Source organism: Clytia hemisphaerica, unplaced genomic scaffold, assembly GCF_902728285.1.
Source record: "Clytia hemisphaerica strain Z4C2 unplaced genomic scaffold, Clytia hemisphaerica genome assembly, whole genome shotgun sequence".
Classification (NCBI taxonomy): Eukaryota; Metazoa; Cnidaria; class Hydrozoa; order Leptothecata; family Clytiidae; genus Clytia; species Clytia hemisphaerica.
In genome coordinates, this window is record NW_027104107.1 from 513,247 (window position 1) to 529,911 (window position 16,665).

General features: G+C 34.7%; 1 protein-coding gene across 1 annotated transcript; it reads right to left on the bottom strand.

Moving 5' to 3' along the window:
• Positions 1 to 13,942: 13,942 nt before the first annotated feature.
• LOC136813244 (uncharacterized) lies at positions 13,943 to 16,427 on the bottom strand. The gene is made up of 3 exons (XM_067069757.1): positions 15,478 to 16,427; positions 14,635 to 15,284; positions 13,943 to 14,418 (listed from the first exon to the last, which is right to left on the bottom strand). Exons 1-3 carry the CDS (start codon positions 16,425 to 16,427, stop codon positions 13,943 to 13,945), a joined length of 2,076 nt encoding a protein of 691 aa, XP_066925858.1.
• Positions 16,428 to 16,665: the final 238 nt, after the last annotated feature.

A 16,665-nucleotide genomic window follows, 5' to 3' on the forward strand; every position in this document is an offset into this window, starting at 1 on the left:
TGAAAATGCTAGAAAGTGCAACATTTTTTTACAACTTAGTAAATTTAGATTTAATTCCATTAATTTAATTCCGTATTCTGCGCGAAAATAAAAGGCGCGCGAAATAGGCCTATTTTTACGCACTTGGCCGCGCGAAAATAAAAGGTGTGCGAATTAGTGATAGTTCTGAACGTGTAGAAATCTCATTTTAGGGCTCTTCTGATAAAATGGGACCTAGATCCATGATAAATATGCCTCTGGGGTGTAAAATCTAGCTTGAATACACACTGAAAGTGAGTAAAACCCACTTTAAATCGTCAAAAATACTCTATCCCAGAAATTGCAAGATGCGCGAAAATTAAAGGATGCGCGAATAATCGATTTACGAGCTGCGCGAAAATTAAAGGCGAGAAAATTAGAGGCGCGAAAATAAAAGGCGCGCGAAAATTAACGGAATTAAGGTACTAGCATTGTAGCATGGAGGTAAGAAGAAAAACAGAAGTTGAATTTGTCAGTAATTGATCGTTAAAGTCTTTTGATTTCTTTTATTTTATTAATGTATCAAAAGAAATTCTAAGCTCGCCCGATAATCTCACGAAAAAAGTTTGTCGTCATCCGTTAAATTTTGTTTTGAAAATATAATTTCTTAATAATCTTTCGAAAAGAAATTTTTTAGTAACTTTTGAAATATCTATCCAGTTGACTTAAAATTTAGTAAGTGTGCATCAAATATGAATTGGTACATTTGATGAAAATCCGTCATCTGATGACGTCATCCCCCTCTTACCCCCTCTAATTTTTTTTTACTTTAATTTTTTCTGCTAAAATTTTGTGAAGCAACTCCACCTGCTGACATGTATTTTTGGGCAGAGGATCAATTTTTTGATACATTATTTTTGTCAAGTTTACATTCTGGTCTGTAAAATACTAACTAAACAGGTGGCCGAACCAAAATTTGCAAATCATCTTCAATTATCCATATCTACCAGTAGTCAAAATTTCAAGGTCATAGTACTTGTCAATCTTGAGATTTTAAAGTTTTAAAGGGGGGCTCGAGCCCCCCCCCAAAGATACTTCCCTTAATAAAAAAGTAGGAAGATGCTCGAAAGGTTAAGCCAGAAAATGGAAAGTTCTTTAACTTTTTAACTTTTACTTTTTTAATTAAAGGGCGAGCTTCGTTATAATAATATATATCCTCGTTTTTCTTTATACCATGGTGGTTGTAGTAAACTCGTAAATGATAAACTAACATAAAATAGTTCGTGATGACATAACGAGGAGTGCTTTATTACATATTCAGTTTTACACTCTTGACCCTCCCTGGCAAATAAACTTTTTTCAGGCCATACAGTAACTAAAAAAAACTAAAAAATAAGAACAACCATACTTTAAATTTCGCGGAGGTAAAAATTTAAAAAATTTTCACTGAAAATTAAATTAATGAAATAACGAATTGGTGGTTAAAAGTTTTTTGATCAGCCATATTTAAAGCATGAAACTGCGCAAACAGTGAATTCTATTACCTTTTAATGTTTATGTAAACCAATTTTCAAAAACACAAACTATCAGACACCAATAACACGTTAAGAAGTAGTACGCTACTTAAAAAAACAGTTTTGTCAGAAAGAGGGCAGATATATTATTTATTGTGACGTTACTCTCTTAAAAAAAATGAGAAATAAGACACCTAAACGGACTCAAAATTACTTTGTTTTTCTTACTATGTTTATTTTGTTGTGTAATGTAAGTAAAAGAAAAAAGAGGGATGATCTGATCTAAGCCCCCCCCCCCCCCAGTGGTTTGCGTGAATGCGTGAATGGGCATTTTCTGTTGCGCGAATGCGTGAAAATTGAAAAAAAATGCGTGGATTGAAAAAACTTGCGTGAATGCGTAAATCTGGCTATTTTGTGCGTGAATACGTGAATTTTCCTTTTTTCCCACCAATTATGTGAAGTTTTTCCGATTTTCCAATGTTTCCCCGATTTTTCCCGAAAAACTTACCGATTTTCGGATATTGCCTGAAACTTGAGGAAAATTTGCGTGAATGCGTGAATTTTGAAAAAAGATTGCGTGATTGCGTGAATTGAGGGTCCGCTGGGGGGGCCTCATCTAACTAAAGTCTGTCTAGATATAATTGGCAGTGGAAACAAGAATGCCTGTAACTTTTGATAGTCAAATATAATTATGGAAATTGTTTTTGCTTGTTTTAGAAAATATATTTGAATATATTTTTGGTTGAAAAATTCGCGATTTTTAGCGGTTAAATTTGCGATTGCAAAAATTGAGCTTTTTTTCTACTTATGCTATAACTTTCATTTTTACACCAGTGGTAGTTCAACCTTAGATTAAGAAGTTTGTTAAATTTCAAGACCAACAGAAAAGTCCTTCGGAGGATATGGGACCCGAAATACCCCTTGGTAGCACTTTTCTGTGAAATATCAAATCTCCAACTTATTACTAAAAAACGGGGGTAGTGATATGATTGATATAACAGTTTTTCGATCATAACACATTTTACGATCTTTTTAATGACCTCATAGCCAAACTGTGTTTAGTGTTTTTGGAATTAGCAAAGTTCTTTAATGACTTAAAAATAACAAAGGCAATATAAGTTTATGCTTATCTTTTCAATAAAAACAATTATACTGTGATTTCACTTCGTTTCGAAATAATCAATGATACCAATAATACCAATGCACATTTTCCAACTTTTAATTGCACTGCTCAAAAAAGATAACATAACCCCCGTTTTTAGTTTGTATGCTTATTTCCAATAAATATTTGTTTTTTTGTTAAGGCAGGCTGACTTCAACAAACTAGAAAGATTCTGCAGTTGTAATATAATTGTGTTTTGATAACTTTTCGATTCTTAAAATTCCGAAAATTTTGGTCCAGATAACAGTTTCGGATTTTTCCTACACTAAAGTTTCAATCAGGGTTGGATATTAACAACTGAGACAGGTGTCAGATTATTTATCAACAAAATGTTTTTTTCTCTAAAAGTCATATCAAGGTTTCAAAAAAACTCATATTACATTCTTGAAAGTCATATTACATTCCTGAAAGTCATATTACATTATAATTTGAAATCACTGAAAAATAATTCAGATTTTTAATGTAGTTTATCTTCTTTCACCAACTCTTGGAAGATTGATGATCTCATGTTCATTGTCTATGATCCTACAAAGACGAACATGCGGCCGGCCAGGTAAATTCTCCACCATTTCAAAAAAGCCATCCAAGTCAAATGTTCTTCTGACCTTCCAAAATTCATAGTATTGATCACCATGACCACCGCCTCGTTCTCTTCTTAAAGCACGAGTGTGTTCTCTCCCTCTGTCACCTACATCCATCAGATCAGTAGGAAAGTTTGTTGCTCGGCGTGGATCATAAGAATCTTGATCAATCATAAAGCCATTGATTCTTCTTGCTACTAGCTGACTGCTTCTTTCCAAAACATCAATATGGACATAATAATCATTACCACCATCATCATTCCCAGCTTCATCACCTGGAGCAGCATCATCTTGGTTCGGTTCACCACCATCATCGTTCCCAGCTTCATCACCTGGAGCAGCCTCATCTTGGTTCGGTTCACCACCATCATCGTTCCCAGCTTCATCACCTGGAGCAGCCTCTTCTTGGTTCCCTAAATCTTCTTCATCTTCTTGTTCTTGGTTGTTTCTCAATGAGAGCTGTTCTACTTCATGAGCTAAGTCGGATGACATGACTGATTACTAAAGGATTTTTGTTTTAATGAATTTTTTCCTTTATCGCTGCGACCGAATAACTGAAACAACAGCTACTTTGATCGATGTTATTTTAACAACTGACGCATCAAACATCTCGTGTTCCCAAGTTATTAATTGTAGTATGAGTGATCATGATATTGTTGCTTGCTGTCGAAAATTGAACCATTTTAAATATGAACCAGAAACTATTAAGTGCAGAGATTTTTCAAAATACAATGTTGACACAATCAATAATGAACTGTTAAATGTTGATTGGAATGTCGTTTACAGCACTACATGTCCTGTCAATGCACTCACCCACCTTTTATCGATTCTCAAAGAAACACTTAGCAACCATGCACCTATCATCACTAAACGCATCAAAGGTAAACCATCACCTTGGATGACAGAGGACCTCAAAAAACAAATGAATACTCGCGACCAGCTAAACCGACGTGCTAAAAAGTCTCGAAACAATTATGATTGGCAAAGTTATCGTCGAAAAAAGAACTTTGTTAAAAATGAAATCATACGAGCCAAAAGAAATCACTTTAAAAACGAACTGAAGGAGAATGCTAATAACCCAGACCGCTTTTGGAAAATCGTTAAGAAAATTTTTCCTGTCAATAACAAATCGAACGTTATTACGAAAAGTTTTAATCTCTCTGATGGTAAAACAACGACTGACGAAGACACGATATCTGACGGATTCTGCAAGTTTTATTCTTCAATCGCGAAAAACTTAAAGGAAAAGTCTTTTCTTTTGAAAAACTTTCTGTGGAGCTATGCAACACCCAATAATAGATACTCCACATTACCAAATTTCAAACTTTCAAGAGTTTCTGATATTCAAGTACTCAAATACCTTAAAAACTTGAAACGGAAATGTGCTACTGGGTTAGATGATTTACCTGCATCTTACCTCAAAGATATTGCTTATGTCATCGCAAAACCGTTAACCCACACCATCAACAACTCTATATCAACTGGTATTGTACCAAATGAGCTAAAATCGGCTCGGATTACACCGATTTTCAAATCAGGGAATAATGGTCAGTTCGAAAATTACCGCCCCATCAGTATACTTCCAGTTATTTCCAAGATCTACGAAAAATGCATTCACGTCCAGTTGATGAATTATCTAGAATCCAATCATCTCCTTGCTCCGAATCAATACGGATATCGAAGTAAAAGATCAACTGAACTTGCAACTGCTTACTTCTGTGATAGCATTCGACGTGAGATGGACAATGGAAAGTTGACTGGTGCAATCTTTGTCGATCTCAGCAAGGCCTTCGATACCATAGGTCATTCGACAATCATCGATAAATTGTCGAGCTTCGGAATTAACGGATTAGCAAAGGACTGGATCTCAAGTTACCTCTTCGGACGACATCAACGTGTGCGCTACAATGGATCATTATCACCTCCATCTCAGATCTTCTGTGGCGTACCTCAAGGATCCATCCTGGGACCTCTGCTGTTTCTGTTAATCTTCAACGACTCAACAAAATCGATAACCACCTGTAAAATGATGATGTATGCAGACGACACTGTAATTTTCTATTCAGATAAGAATATCGCCCGAATCCACGAGAACCTGCAAAGTGACTTTAATAGTTTTGTCACTTGGTTAGAACACAATGAACTTATCATCAACACAAAAATTGGTAAAACTGAAACGATGCTTTTCGGTACCGGGAAAAGGATCAGCATGACAGAAGATACTTCTCTTTCAATAAAACATAAAGAGAATATTATCAATCAAACGAACAGTTACAAATACCTTGGTCTCTCACTATCAAACACACTCTGTATGTCACAACACATCACCTCGTCAATCAAGGTAGCATCATCAAGACTAAACCTTTTGAAGAAAATGAGAGCATTCATGCATACAGAAACTGCCATAGTCATCTATCGATCCATGATCCTACCATTCTTGACCAATTGCAACTTTGCAACATATGGTGCCACACCCAACTATTTGAAAGAAAGGACTGTTTCACTTGAGAATCGTGCTGCAAGAATAATTGGGGAGAAAGTAAACAGCACTGATAAGATCAAAATTAAGCGAATGTGTTGTTTTGTTCATCAATGTGTATTTGGTAATGTTTGTGAGCCCTTTCAAAAATACTTTGAACTGAAGAAAAAGCAAACTGCTAGAAATTTATCTACAGTGAATGTTCCAAGATTCAAATTAGAATCTGCTCGATATTCTTTCTATGTTCAAGGGGCCTTGGCTTTTAACAAATTACCAAAGAACTTTCAAATTGAGAAAGACGAATCAAAATTTAGATCATTTTTGAAAAATATTAATAATTTTGTGCACCTGACACCTACTTTTAGATTTTTGCTACAAACATACGTTTTTAGTTTCTAGCTTTACTACTTAGTCTCTTCTCTCAGCCTCTTTCCACCTTCTAGTCTCTTGTGGCGTTTTAGCATTAGATTTTACCACCACTTCTCCGAGTCTTGTATTTTAGAGAATGTCCCATAAAATTTCATTCAAACAATAGTTCTTAATCTATTGTTTCCCGTGAACTTTATGAGGCACGCTGTAGAATTCTTAATTATTCTAAATCTTTTAAAATGATTTTAAAATGAATGTTTTTAAGAAATTTTTTTATGGTATTTTTAATATTTATTTTATATTTATATATAGTTATATTTCATATTTACAGGACCCGATGGAAAACAGTATATTTATATAACTGAGGTGTATATCCTGTATAAATATTCGTAATAATAATAATAATAATAACCGTTTAGTGTGTGAAGTTAAAAAATACTCTTTAAAAGTACTGTAAGTATTTATAATTTGATGCCAAACCTCAAAAATAACAAATTTCTATCTAAAGAAATAAAAAAAAGATGTTCTCTCCTAATACAATACACAGCTACACGCTTCTTTCTTTATAAGAATGGTATAAATCCATTTCATCATGGATATTCTTAACTTTTTTGGGAAAATCATCCTAGAATATTCTAATCTTACAGCATTCTGATGTTAGGTTCCTAAATCAGACTAGATTTAACTTTTAGTACATACGTGTCAAGCATAAAATGGCATTTTTTGTGAAAGAAGTGAGCCTTGGGGGGTAATTGGCAATTTATAATTGAAAATGCTCTAAAAATGGCATTCTTAGCTTGAGTAACAAAATTCCATGATGGTGATATTCTTAGCATTATTCTTATTATTTTGGCCATTTTCATCATTCTTATTAAAAAAAAGCGTGTACTCTTTCTTGCCAAGAAGAAGGGGGAGAAGTTTATGTCTAATGTTTACTCTTCTTCGTATCACATATTTTTCAGAAGAACGAAGAACTAGTTACTGAGTTTCTTTCAGTGAGTCTTTTTATGCATGAGTAACTTCAACTTTGCAAAAAGACGGTTCGTGAAAATGCAGGGTTGGGATTTAAGGATTTGGATTCGGATTTCGGATTCGAAATAAGCTTTGTCAAAAAAATCGAAAAAAGATATTGACTTCAAACCAAAAGATCTTGAAAGATTACATAACATAGAGCAAGTCTTGACAAAAACTGTTATCAAAATGGGCGTGGCCTTGACGCTAATTTGGGAAATTCCCCTTTTTGGACCTACTCCCGTGGAGGTCCTATAAATTACCCTCTGTTCGTTCGTCCGTCCGTTCGTTACCAACTTTTCTCGAGATTGGCTTATTAGTTTTTTCTGATTTTTTGCACAAAGATGTGTAATTATAAACCCTCGAATGTGACAGAGCCCGATTTTCAACAAAAAAATTTGGGGCAAATTTGGGCCAAAAAACGGCTAAAAAACGGGTTTTTTGGACGAAGAATTGGATCATTAATTTTTTCGGATTTTTTGCATGAAAGTTGGAAAAGATGGCTCAAGCAGGAGCCAAATTACTCAATTTTTTGATGAGATGAGTCTTAAATATGAAAGAATATTTTAAGAGCATGAAATTTTGGTTTCTAAACGTTTTTTTATAAGAAACAAACGACTAATTTTAATAGATCGTCACTATTTGTGTTCTGAATGATTCTTTAACGGTCATGCTCACGTAGATATCAATTATTTACGTGTTAGATGCATAACCCGGTCCATAAAAGTATCACTTTTTAGGATTCAAATTTCCGGCTTATTACACACTTTGACTGCTGGTTCACAGTCCCCTTGTTGTACGACCTCAAACCAAAAACAAGAAGCCCGTTAGGCGTGAAGGCCCAGCAAAAGCGTAATTTACGCGATTTCCAAAAATTCCAAAAAATGTTTAACAAGATTTCAGGAAAGGGATGTCCAAAGGATTTAAAATTTTACTGCGTCGAGCAAAATAAAATGAAAAATAAGTCGACAAGGATAATTCTCCCTTTCTTCATTTCTTAGAACAGGGAAGTGAAAAAATAAACGAAACATAATGTACAGTAGTCAATCAAAAATAAATTGCATGTTGAAAGCTCGAAACTTTCTACCCGAAGGTAAACAATCAAATTCAAAATATCATTAAATTCAACTTCCATAAGAAACAACATCATTGCATGAAAAAAGTTCTAATCTTGTTCAAATTTACACATGAGCTGCATTTTAGTCTACATTTACCATGTCCATATTCCATTTAAAATTAGTATTTTATAATAATTCTGTGTCGAGTTTGAAAAATCAAGCCGCCAATTCGTAAAACACAACAGATCCAGAAACAACCATATTCACATGTAGCATCATGGAAAAAGTTCCAATCTTGTTCAAATTTACACATGAGCTGCAGTTTAGTCTCCATTGCCATATTCCATTTAATCGGTATTTGAAATAATTCTGTGTCGGGTTTGAAAAATCAAGCCACCAATTCGTTGAACGAGACAGATTTAGAAATATATAACCATTTTCACACGTAGCATCATGAAAAAAGTTCCAATCTTGTTCAAATTTACACATGAGCTGCAGTTTTAGTCTCCATTGCCATATTCCATTTAATCGGTATTTGAAATAATTCTGTGTCGAGTTTGAAAAATCAAGCCACCAATTCGTTGAACGAGACAGATCTAGAAATATATAACCATTTTCACACGTAGCATCATGAAAAAAGTTCCAATCTTGTTCAAATTTACACATGAGCTGCAGTTTAGTCTCCATTGCCATATTCCATTTAATCGGTATTTGAAATAATTCTGTGTCGAGTTTGAAAAAATCAAGCCACCAATTCGTTGAACGAGACAGATCTAGAAATATATAACCATTTTCACACGTAGCATCATGGAAAAAGTTCCTATCTTGTTCAAATTTACACATGAGCTGCAGTTTAGTCTCCATTGCCATATTCCATTTAATTGGTAATTGAAATAATTCTGTGTCGAGTTTGAAAAATCAAGCCACCAATTCGTTGAACGAGACAGATCTAGAAATATATTAGCCTGGGAATCCAAGCGTTAAACTTTTTTCACAGTCTAGTTTATGATATTTTTGCTGCTGGTTTAACGCTTGGTGCAGGTAACTCGCCTGCAGGGACATTTTTCCCTGCAATGCAGGTTCGGCCTGATTGGCCTGCTTTCGGCGTATTACTTAGCAGTAATTTCGCGCGCATTTTGATAATTTCGATGCACGCGCATAATTTATGGAAAAAGCTGACTTTGCAGAAAAAAGGAAAACAAATGAAAATGAAAACATAGATTCATTTAGAAACAAAATGGCTGTTGACTGGAAGTCTAAATACATGTGGCTGATGTTTTGATGTGGTTTTTAGTAGTTTTGAAAGTCTTTAGAGCTTGTGAAAGAGTTTTTATGGTAAGTTAATTATGTGTGTTTGCCTGGGTTTCCAAAGTTCAGAAAGTCTGTCAAGAAGGGTTCACACACAGACTGTTTATAACATTCTGTGTCAGACTAATCTACCTGCACCAAGCTCTATAATTTTAGAACTTTGTGAGGTGAGGTATTTTTTGTTTTTTCTAAAATTATGAGCTTGGATTCCCAGGCTAGAAATATATAACCATTTTCACACGTAGCATCATGGAAAAAGTTCCAATCTTGTTCAAATTTACACATGAGCTGCATCTTAGTCTCCATTGCAATATTCCATTTAATCGGTATTTGAAATAATTCCGTGTCGAGTTTGAAAAATCAAGCCACCAATTCGTTAAACGAGACAGACTTAGAAATATATAACCATTTTCACACGTAGCATCATGGAAAAAGTTCCAATCTTGTTCAAATTTACACATGAGCTGCATTTTAGTCTCCATTGCCATATTCCATTTAATATCGGTATTTGAAATAATTCCGTGTTGTTGAGTTTGAAAAATCAAGCCACCAATTCGTTAAACGAGACAGATCTAGAAATAACCATTTTCACACGTAGTATGATTGAAAAAGTTCCAATCTTGCTATAATTTACACATGAACTCCATTTTAGTGTTCATCAGCAAATTCCAGAATCAAGTCTTTTTGAAAACAAGAAACTAAAAGTGAAAGTCAGAAATTGATTTAAGGTATAGAATTTTCACTCAGAAAGCTTTATGAAAACTATAACATATGACAGAATGTTGAAAAAGTTTACAAAAAAAAATCACTACAAAGTTTCTTTTGTTTGAAAGTCTCTTGACCACTAAAGCAAAGAAAATGTTCAAGAAAATAAGAATCAACACATGAAATCAATCTCCTCGCTTCAACCGCCATCTTGTATCTGTTTTGTTTTGAAAACGTTTGTTGTTTAAGGAGCGCGAAATCAGAAAATATATCTTTTTTAGCCAGTACCCGACTTTCGCAAGCTTTTCCCTCTCCAGACGGCAAAAAGTGTGTTACTGGTATAAAGCGCCGTTTCTACCAAAACGGACACACAGAAGGAAACACGGAAAAAAAATAGTGACACTCTCTTTAAAGGCCCACTCGCTAGCGCTGGGCCAACAAATGCAAGCTTACATGAATTTATTTGAATTTTTATATATCAGAAGTTTTTTCCCCGCTAATATTACGATAAAACAAGAGCCGCAAAGATGCGGATAAATATTTCCTTTACAAATGTTAAAATAATAATTGATGTCCTCAAAAGATTTCAAAATGCTTTAAATCTCAGATAACATCAAGCAACACAAGTCCCTAAGAATTTCAAAATTCCATTTATGTTATTGCCAGTATTTACAGGATTATTCATAAGATGACTGTAGGTTCAAAGCTACGGATCACGGAATATATCCAAGCTGAACCCGACTGAGAACAACAATGCAGTAATCAAATTGGCTGGAACTTTAATTTTCGTTAGGTGGACTTTAAATGGATTTTAGTATTATACTAGCGGTCACCCGGCGTCGCACCGCCAAAGTAAGAGTGTTGTTGAATACATCAAAAGACCTGATCATATAATTATTATTTTAAGCGCTGATTTCCAGAAATATTATATAGCCAAAAAGGGCTAATATTTAAAATGAAAGAATGACAAAAAGGAGAATATTTCACAGTAAGAAAACCAAAGAAAATTTTTATATATTTTCAAAATGAGATGAAAATATTTGCATTATACTTTCATATATAAATATTGTAAAAAATGTAAAATTTAAAGTAACTTTTGGAGTTTTGTGAAATAATGTATGTGCTAAAAAGTAAAAATCTTTCAAACAGGGAAAAAATTTCATATTATCCGACAGAATAATCTCATTTTTATATACAGTACAGGGAAACATTTCATAATCTGAAAGAATGTCGATAGGAAAAAATTCCCCTAACACAGAAGCCATTTTATGATTTTCCAAAAGCATGCTGCAAGAGCAAAAAATGTCACATACTTGGAAACAATCAAAACTTCCAAAAAAATGTCAGAAAATAAATAAATTGTCATGCAAGGAAATCACTTGAGTTTTCTTCATTTTTTAAATGCATGTGGAAGAAAATGTCAAGTTCACGACAAAAGTTTCCACGTTTTAAATGTACATACCGTCAACTGCTTTAACTTGGGACGATTGGTCGAAACATGGGACTGTTTTGATATCTGGTCTGTATTTTTCACTAACTTGTTAAATCTCTTTGACAACAAATTTGTTTTGATAACTCCACAAAGTTTATCAATCATACTTCCTTTCATAACATGTCACGATAACTTTCACTGATAGCGAAGATTGGAGAATTAGAGAATGCCCGCTGCCTAACCGCCTATCGCCCGATGGGATTAACAAATAACGCGTGTGTAACTTGCCCGCATGAGTGACGTCAAATGCTTCATCGTTTTGCCATTTTTTAATACGCCGTTCATTAACTCAAATCAAATGACTTTGGAGGTTCGGTGAAATGGTGGCCAAATTGTTGTCCCATGTTTTGTCAGATAGTCCCAAGTTGGAGCAGTTGACGGTAAAAAAATCTCCAAATTCACGACAAAAGTTTCCACGTTTAAACACAAGTTGCAAAAGATTTCTAAATTCAAAACTAAAGTTTTCCACGTTTTAAAATGCACGCGGGGAAGAAAATCTCCAAGTTCAAGAAAAATTTTAATTGTACATGTGAGGTGATTTCAAATTATTTATATCCATATCATGCGTAAAACCTTTTAAGAAGTAACAAACCTTCATATGGGGCCGTGGTTCCAGATCGGTTAGTTAAATTGAAATTTATACAACGAGTTTTCACTAACTGTCAATAGCAGTTACAGCTTAATATGTGTAATAAAAACCAAGCGAAATCAATCATACCATCAATTTTCAGTGGTCAAAGCAGTTTTTTTCTGTGAGACGGAAAATTTCCTAACAGAGATATTTTGTTATATAGTGACACCCGCAGGCCCCACCATGGTTGGGGCCGAGGGCCAGAAATTTTTCAGATCTTTTACCCCCTAGATTGGCTAAAATGGCACTAAAATTCGTTAATTAAAACAACTCAGAATGTTCTTAAAATGCCTATTATACAGCGAAAATAGGCTGAAACATGAACGTTATACTATGTATATACAAGGTATATATAAATTTTTAAAACTTTGATAGAAATGTTAAGATGAAAACGAGGCTGCAACGTCATCCTATACAATTTCATACAGCGAAAATATGTCTTAAATCGCTGTAAAATGAATAGAAAACAAAATATAAAAGTAGATATGAACGTCATATTGCGTATATACAAAACTTGAAGATGCTCAATTTGATAGAAATGTTAAGATAAAAACGAGGCTGCAACGTCATCCTATATAATTTCAAACTGTCAACTTGCGATAGACTTTTCGGTTTAGCATTTAAGTAAACAAAAAAACTATGAAACTAATCAGCCCTGTCGTAGACATTTTAAATGGAGTGAACAAAACAAAATACGATCCTCGTTGCGGATAAAGAACAAGCAATTGGATTTAAGAGCACTTGAAATAGCTAGAGACTAAAGTTTGTTTTTGCTGCTTTTGAGGGGAAGATTTGTTTCCAGGGTTAATCTTTTGTTTTTGTTGGCAAACTTCTAGCTCGGTTTCTTTCGGATTTGAAACAGATTCTGCTGTTACAGTGGAGCTTTTCTTTCGTTTTCGCTGGCAAACTTCTGACTCGGTTTCTTTCGAATTTGAAACAGATTCTGCTGTGTTACAGTGGAACTTTTCTTTCGTTTTCGCTGGAAAACTTCTGACTCGGTTTCTTTCGGATTTGCAACAGATTCTGCTGTTACAGTGGAACTTTTCTTTGTTTTCGATCTCATGGATTTCTTAACCTTTTCACAAATTTCTTCCCGAATGGTTTCAACAACTTTGTGCACGCTTTGCTTCTTCCTTTCAACTGGAATTTTCTAATATGAAACAATAACTCATTCAAAATAAGCAAAACAGTACAGAGAAAAATTGAAAGTTTTGATCACGTCATTCTTAACAATTATTAATTGTAGTCATCTCCTTATTCAACATATTCATCGATTCAGTAAAATGTCAGTCGGTAATCAGTTAGTCATACTGTCATGCTGTACTGTAGATAAAGTCACTGTCAGTTGCCGCTTGTTGAAATTTAATTTTACCTTTGCCCCTAAAGCTTTATTGGAATCACTCTTCTCTTTACGTTTTTTGGCGATTCGAGTTTTATATCTTGCGTTTGCAGTGCGAACAAAATAAACGGCGTTTGAGTTGATGGGATCATACAAGGGGTCTTTGCGATGGTAAATTTCAGAGGAAGATTTCGACTGTAAGCTGTATTTTACGGTCATGATACCATCGTAAGTTTCCACATTCATGCGGTTTGATTTGCGGTCGATGATGTCATTCATTTTGCTGAAAGATGACTCCACTTGAGGGCCGGTAAAAATTGACAGACAAGCTTTCACTACTTTCGATAAAACACAGGGTATTTCTTGGTTAAAAAAACCTTGTTCCACCAATGATCAAGACGAATATCTTTTCCTGCTTCGTCGGTAGTTGATGGAAGACCATCGTCCAATTGAATGCGGGAAACTTCATTTAGATACAATTCTCGATCTTCTTCGCTGCCAAGGATTGTGGGAAAGAAGTCGGAAAGGGTTTTAAGGTGAATGTAAGACTTTCCAGATACGATGTGGTTAGGATCAAGCCCAGCCAAGCATTGTAAAACACGATTAGATAATGGAAAGTTCTTCTGTATGTACATTGCTGTTTCAACGTAGGCTTCCTTAACACATGCTTTGAATTCGTTGAGAGTCTCAATCTTTTTTTCTTCTTTTAATTTCTTACCGAGCGTTCTCGTCATTGTGCCTGTATAGATGTGCTTGCTTTTTCGTAAATTTCCCTTCACGTCAACTTTCTGAAGCTTTGACCCGGTGAGACCTTTAAAAAGAATTCGATTCATTTTCTTTAGGGAATGTCATGAAATCAAATCCTAAACACAATTCTTTAATTTCTAACCCTTAAAAGTAGCTTTAAACAGACTGATTTGCCAAAATATCTTACTGGTGAAATCAAATCATTTAGATATCCGGGTCAAAAGAAGTTAGAGATATGCATTTTAAGGATATCAACCATTTTGGAAAAGAATAGATATACCTTTGATAGTGCTGTGCTCCATGAAACATGCAAAGAATTCGCGAGTGACAGAGGAAATACTGCTATGAAGTCTATGCACTTGTGGTGACTTCTGTTGAAAGATCAGGACAAAAGATTTGAACAAAGGAAGCACTGCTTGATAGAATTCAGCCACAAGCTTAGTCATGTCACATCTATGTATCAATTTTCCAAAGATGCGTTGTTTTCGTTCCTTGCCTTTTTTAGTTAGACCTTTCTTTCGCATTGTGCTTTGAATTTCAATGATATTTTGTTTGCCTTCCTTGCTGGCATCAACTGTGAGTAGTTCTTTCTCATCTTTGTAAAGAAGGCGATCTTCTTTGGTCATCCAACTGAAATACAACAACCAGAGTGCACTAAACATAGGATAATTTTGGGTTGTTGAATTATATGATGATAACCACCGATGTGCAACTGGTTCGCTAGGCTTGTGGTATTCAGAACCAATGATAAGACAAATATGTTGGAGAGCCTGCTTAATATCCGCACTGAACTTGACGTCATTGTGAATATCACGCCATAAACTTTCAATGTGTTGTTTGAAGGGTTTGCAAAACACTTTAACAGCATTGTGAACTTTGTGGCATAAATCTCCGTCAATATCAAGCAAATGCAGGGCCTTATCACGGAGCCTAAAAAGATGAAACATGAAGCATAGTCTAAAACAAATACTGTATTGAATAGAGTTGAATGATTAGCCATATAAGATAAATTACTCGAAAATGACGTGATTAACTTTTTCTTCAAACAACCGAGAGGAAAATTATCAATAAGACAAGACGAAACCATACACCTTCATAAGACATGCACCTTCATAAGACATACCTTTTCTCGATTCCACTTTTTACACCACGCATGTAAGCTGCTGAATCACTGAGGTCGGAAATCAGATTATCAAATGGAATTTGGTCTTTGGCAAATACATCACAGATTCCTTCGAACAACTCTAAAGCATTGGTTTTGATACATTCGAAAGAGCAATAATGTTCTACAACACATTCACCAATCGATTCATCAAAATACGAGACAAGAATTGTAAAGACTTTCATACCACTTGATGCGGTGCATTCATCAATGTTAATGGAAAAAGGTGATTTTCGTAGATTACTGATTATTTGTCTTCTTTTATGAACACCAAGACCATCCACAATCTTGTAAGTTGCTGAAGTCGCACTGATATTTACTGCATTCAGAGCTTTTGAATCTACACTCAAGTCTTTGCATAATTGTGTTAAGTGAGGAGCAACCGAGAGTGGTAAATTGTGTTCACAAATAAACGATACTATATACGCTTCTATATTACATTTCCGGTCGAGAAGACTTACAAGGGGTTTCTTCACAACAACCTTTCCAGAGTCGCAAAGTTCTTTGTCATGAACATTATCGGCTGCTCCGTAAGGCAATTGGCATGTGGGTTGTTGATCAGTGTTCGTTACAGGCTCGTAATATGATACTGGAAGGGATGTATTACTAACTCTAACTTCTCTCTCCTTCTTATGTTTTTCCTTAGTCTGTGCGTGTTTTCGAAGGTTATTTTTACCCGCAGAACCGTATGATATTGGCGTTTTGCAATATGTACAATATGCATAGCCTGGTTTATTTATCTTGACGATGTAATCTGACAAAAAGTCTTTGTGCGGTCCCAAGTCTCTCTCCTCTAACCAGCACCAACGCCATTTGTTTTTTACTGTACCTTCCAAGTCGCATTGCTCTCCTTTACGCTCTAAAACTTTGTATGTCACGTTCTCTAACACTATGTACTTTTCTGAATCCATTCTTCAAACTTCCGTTAGTAGATATTTAATATAATTTATATTCATCACTTTTTCGTAATTTAACTCTAAAAAATAAATAGAAATGACTGTTATAATATTTCGTGGATCAAAATAACTTTTGCTTACCAACTTACCATAAATCAAACATAAAAAGCCAAGGTTGTGTGAATCAGGAAATTTCAAAACAAAAGATACATATTTATTTAAACGATATTTCGATCTTTACAGATCTTTATCA

What these genes read in the sequence shown, in the direction of transcription:
- LOC136813244 (XM_067069757.1), bottom strand. Translation starts at nt 16,427, where the DNA reads ATGGATTCAGAAAAGTACATAGTGTTAGAGAACGTGACATACAAAGTT. An exon ending in AAAAGTGGAATCGAGAAAAG is followed by an intron (nt 15,285 to 15,477) that starts GTATGTCTTATG and finishes TCATCTTTTTAG; the next exon opens with GCTCCGTGATAAGGCCCTGC. An exon ending in GGAGCACAGCACTATCAAAG is followed by an intron (nt 14,419 to 14,634) that starts GTATATCTATTC and finishes TTCTTTTTAAAG; the next exon opens with GTCTCACCGGGTCAAAGCTT.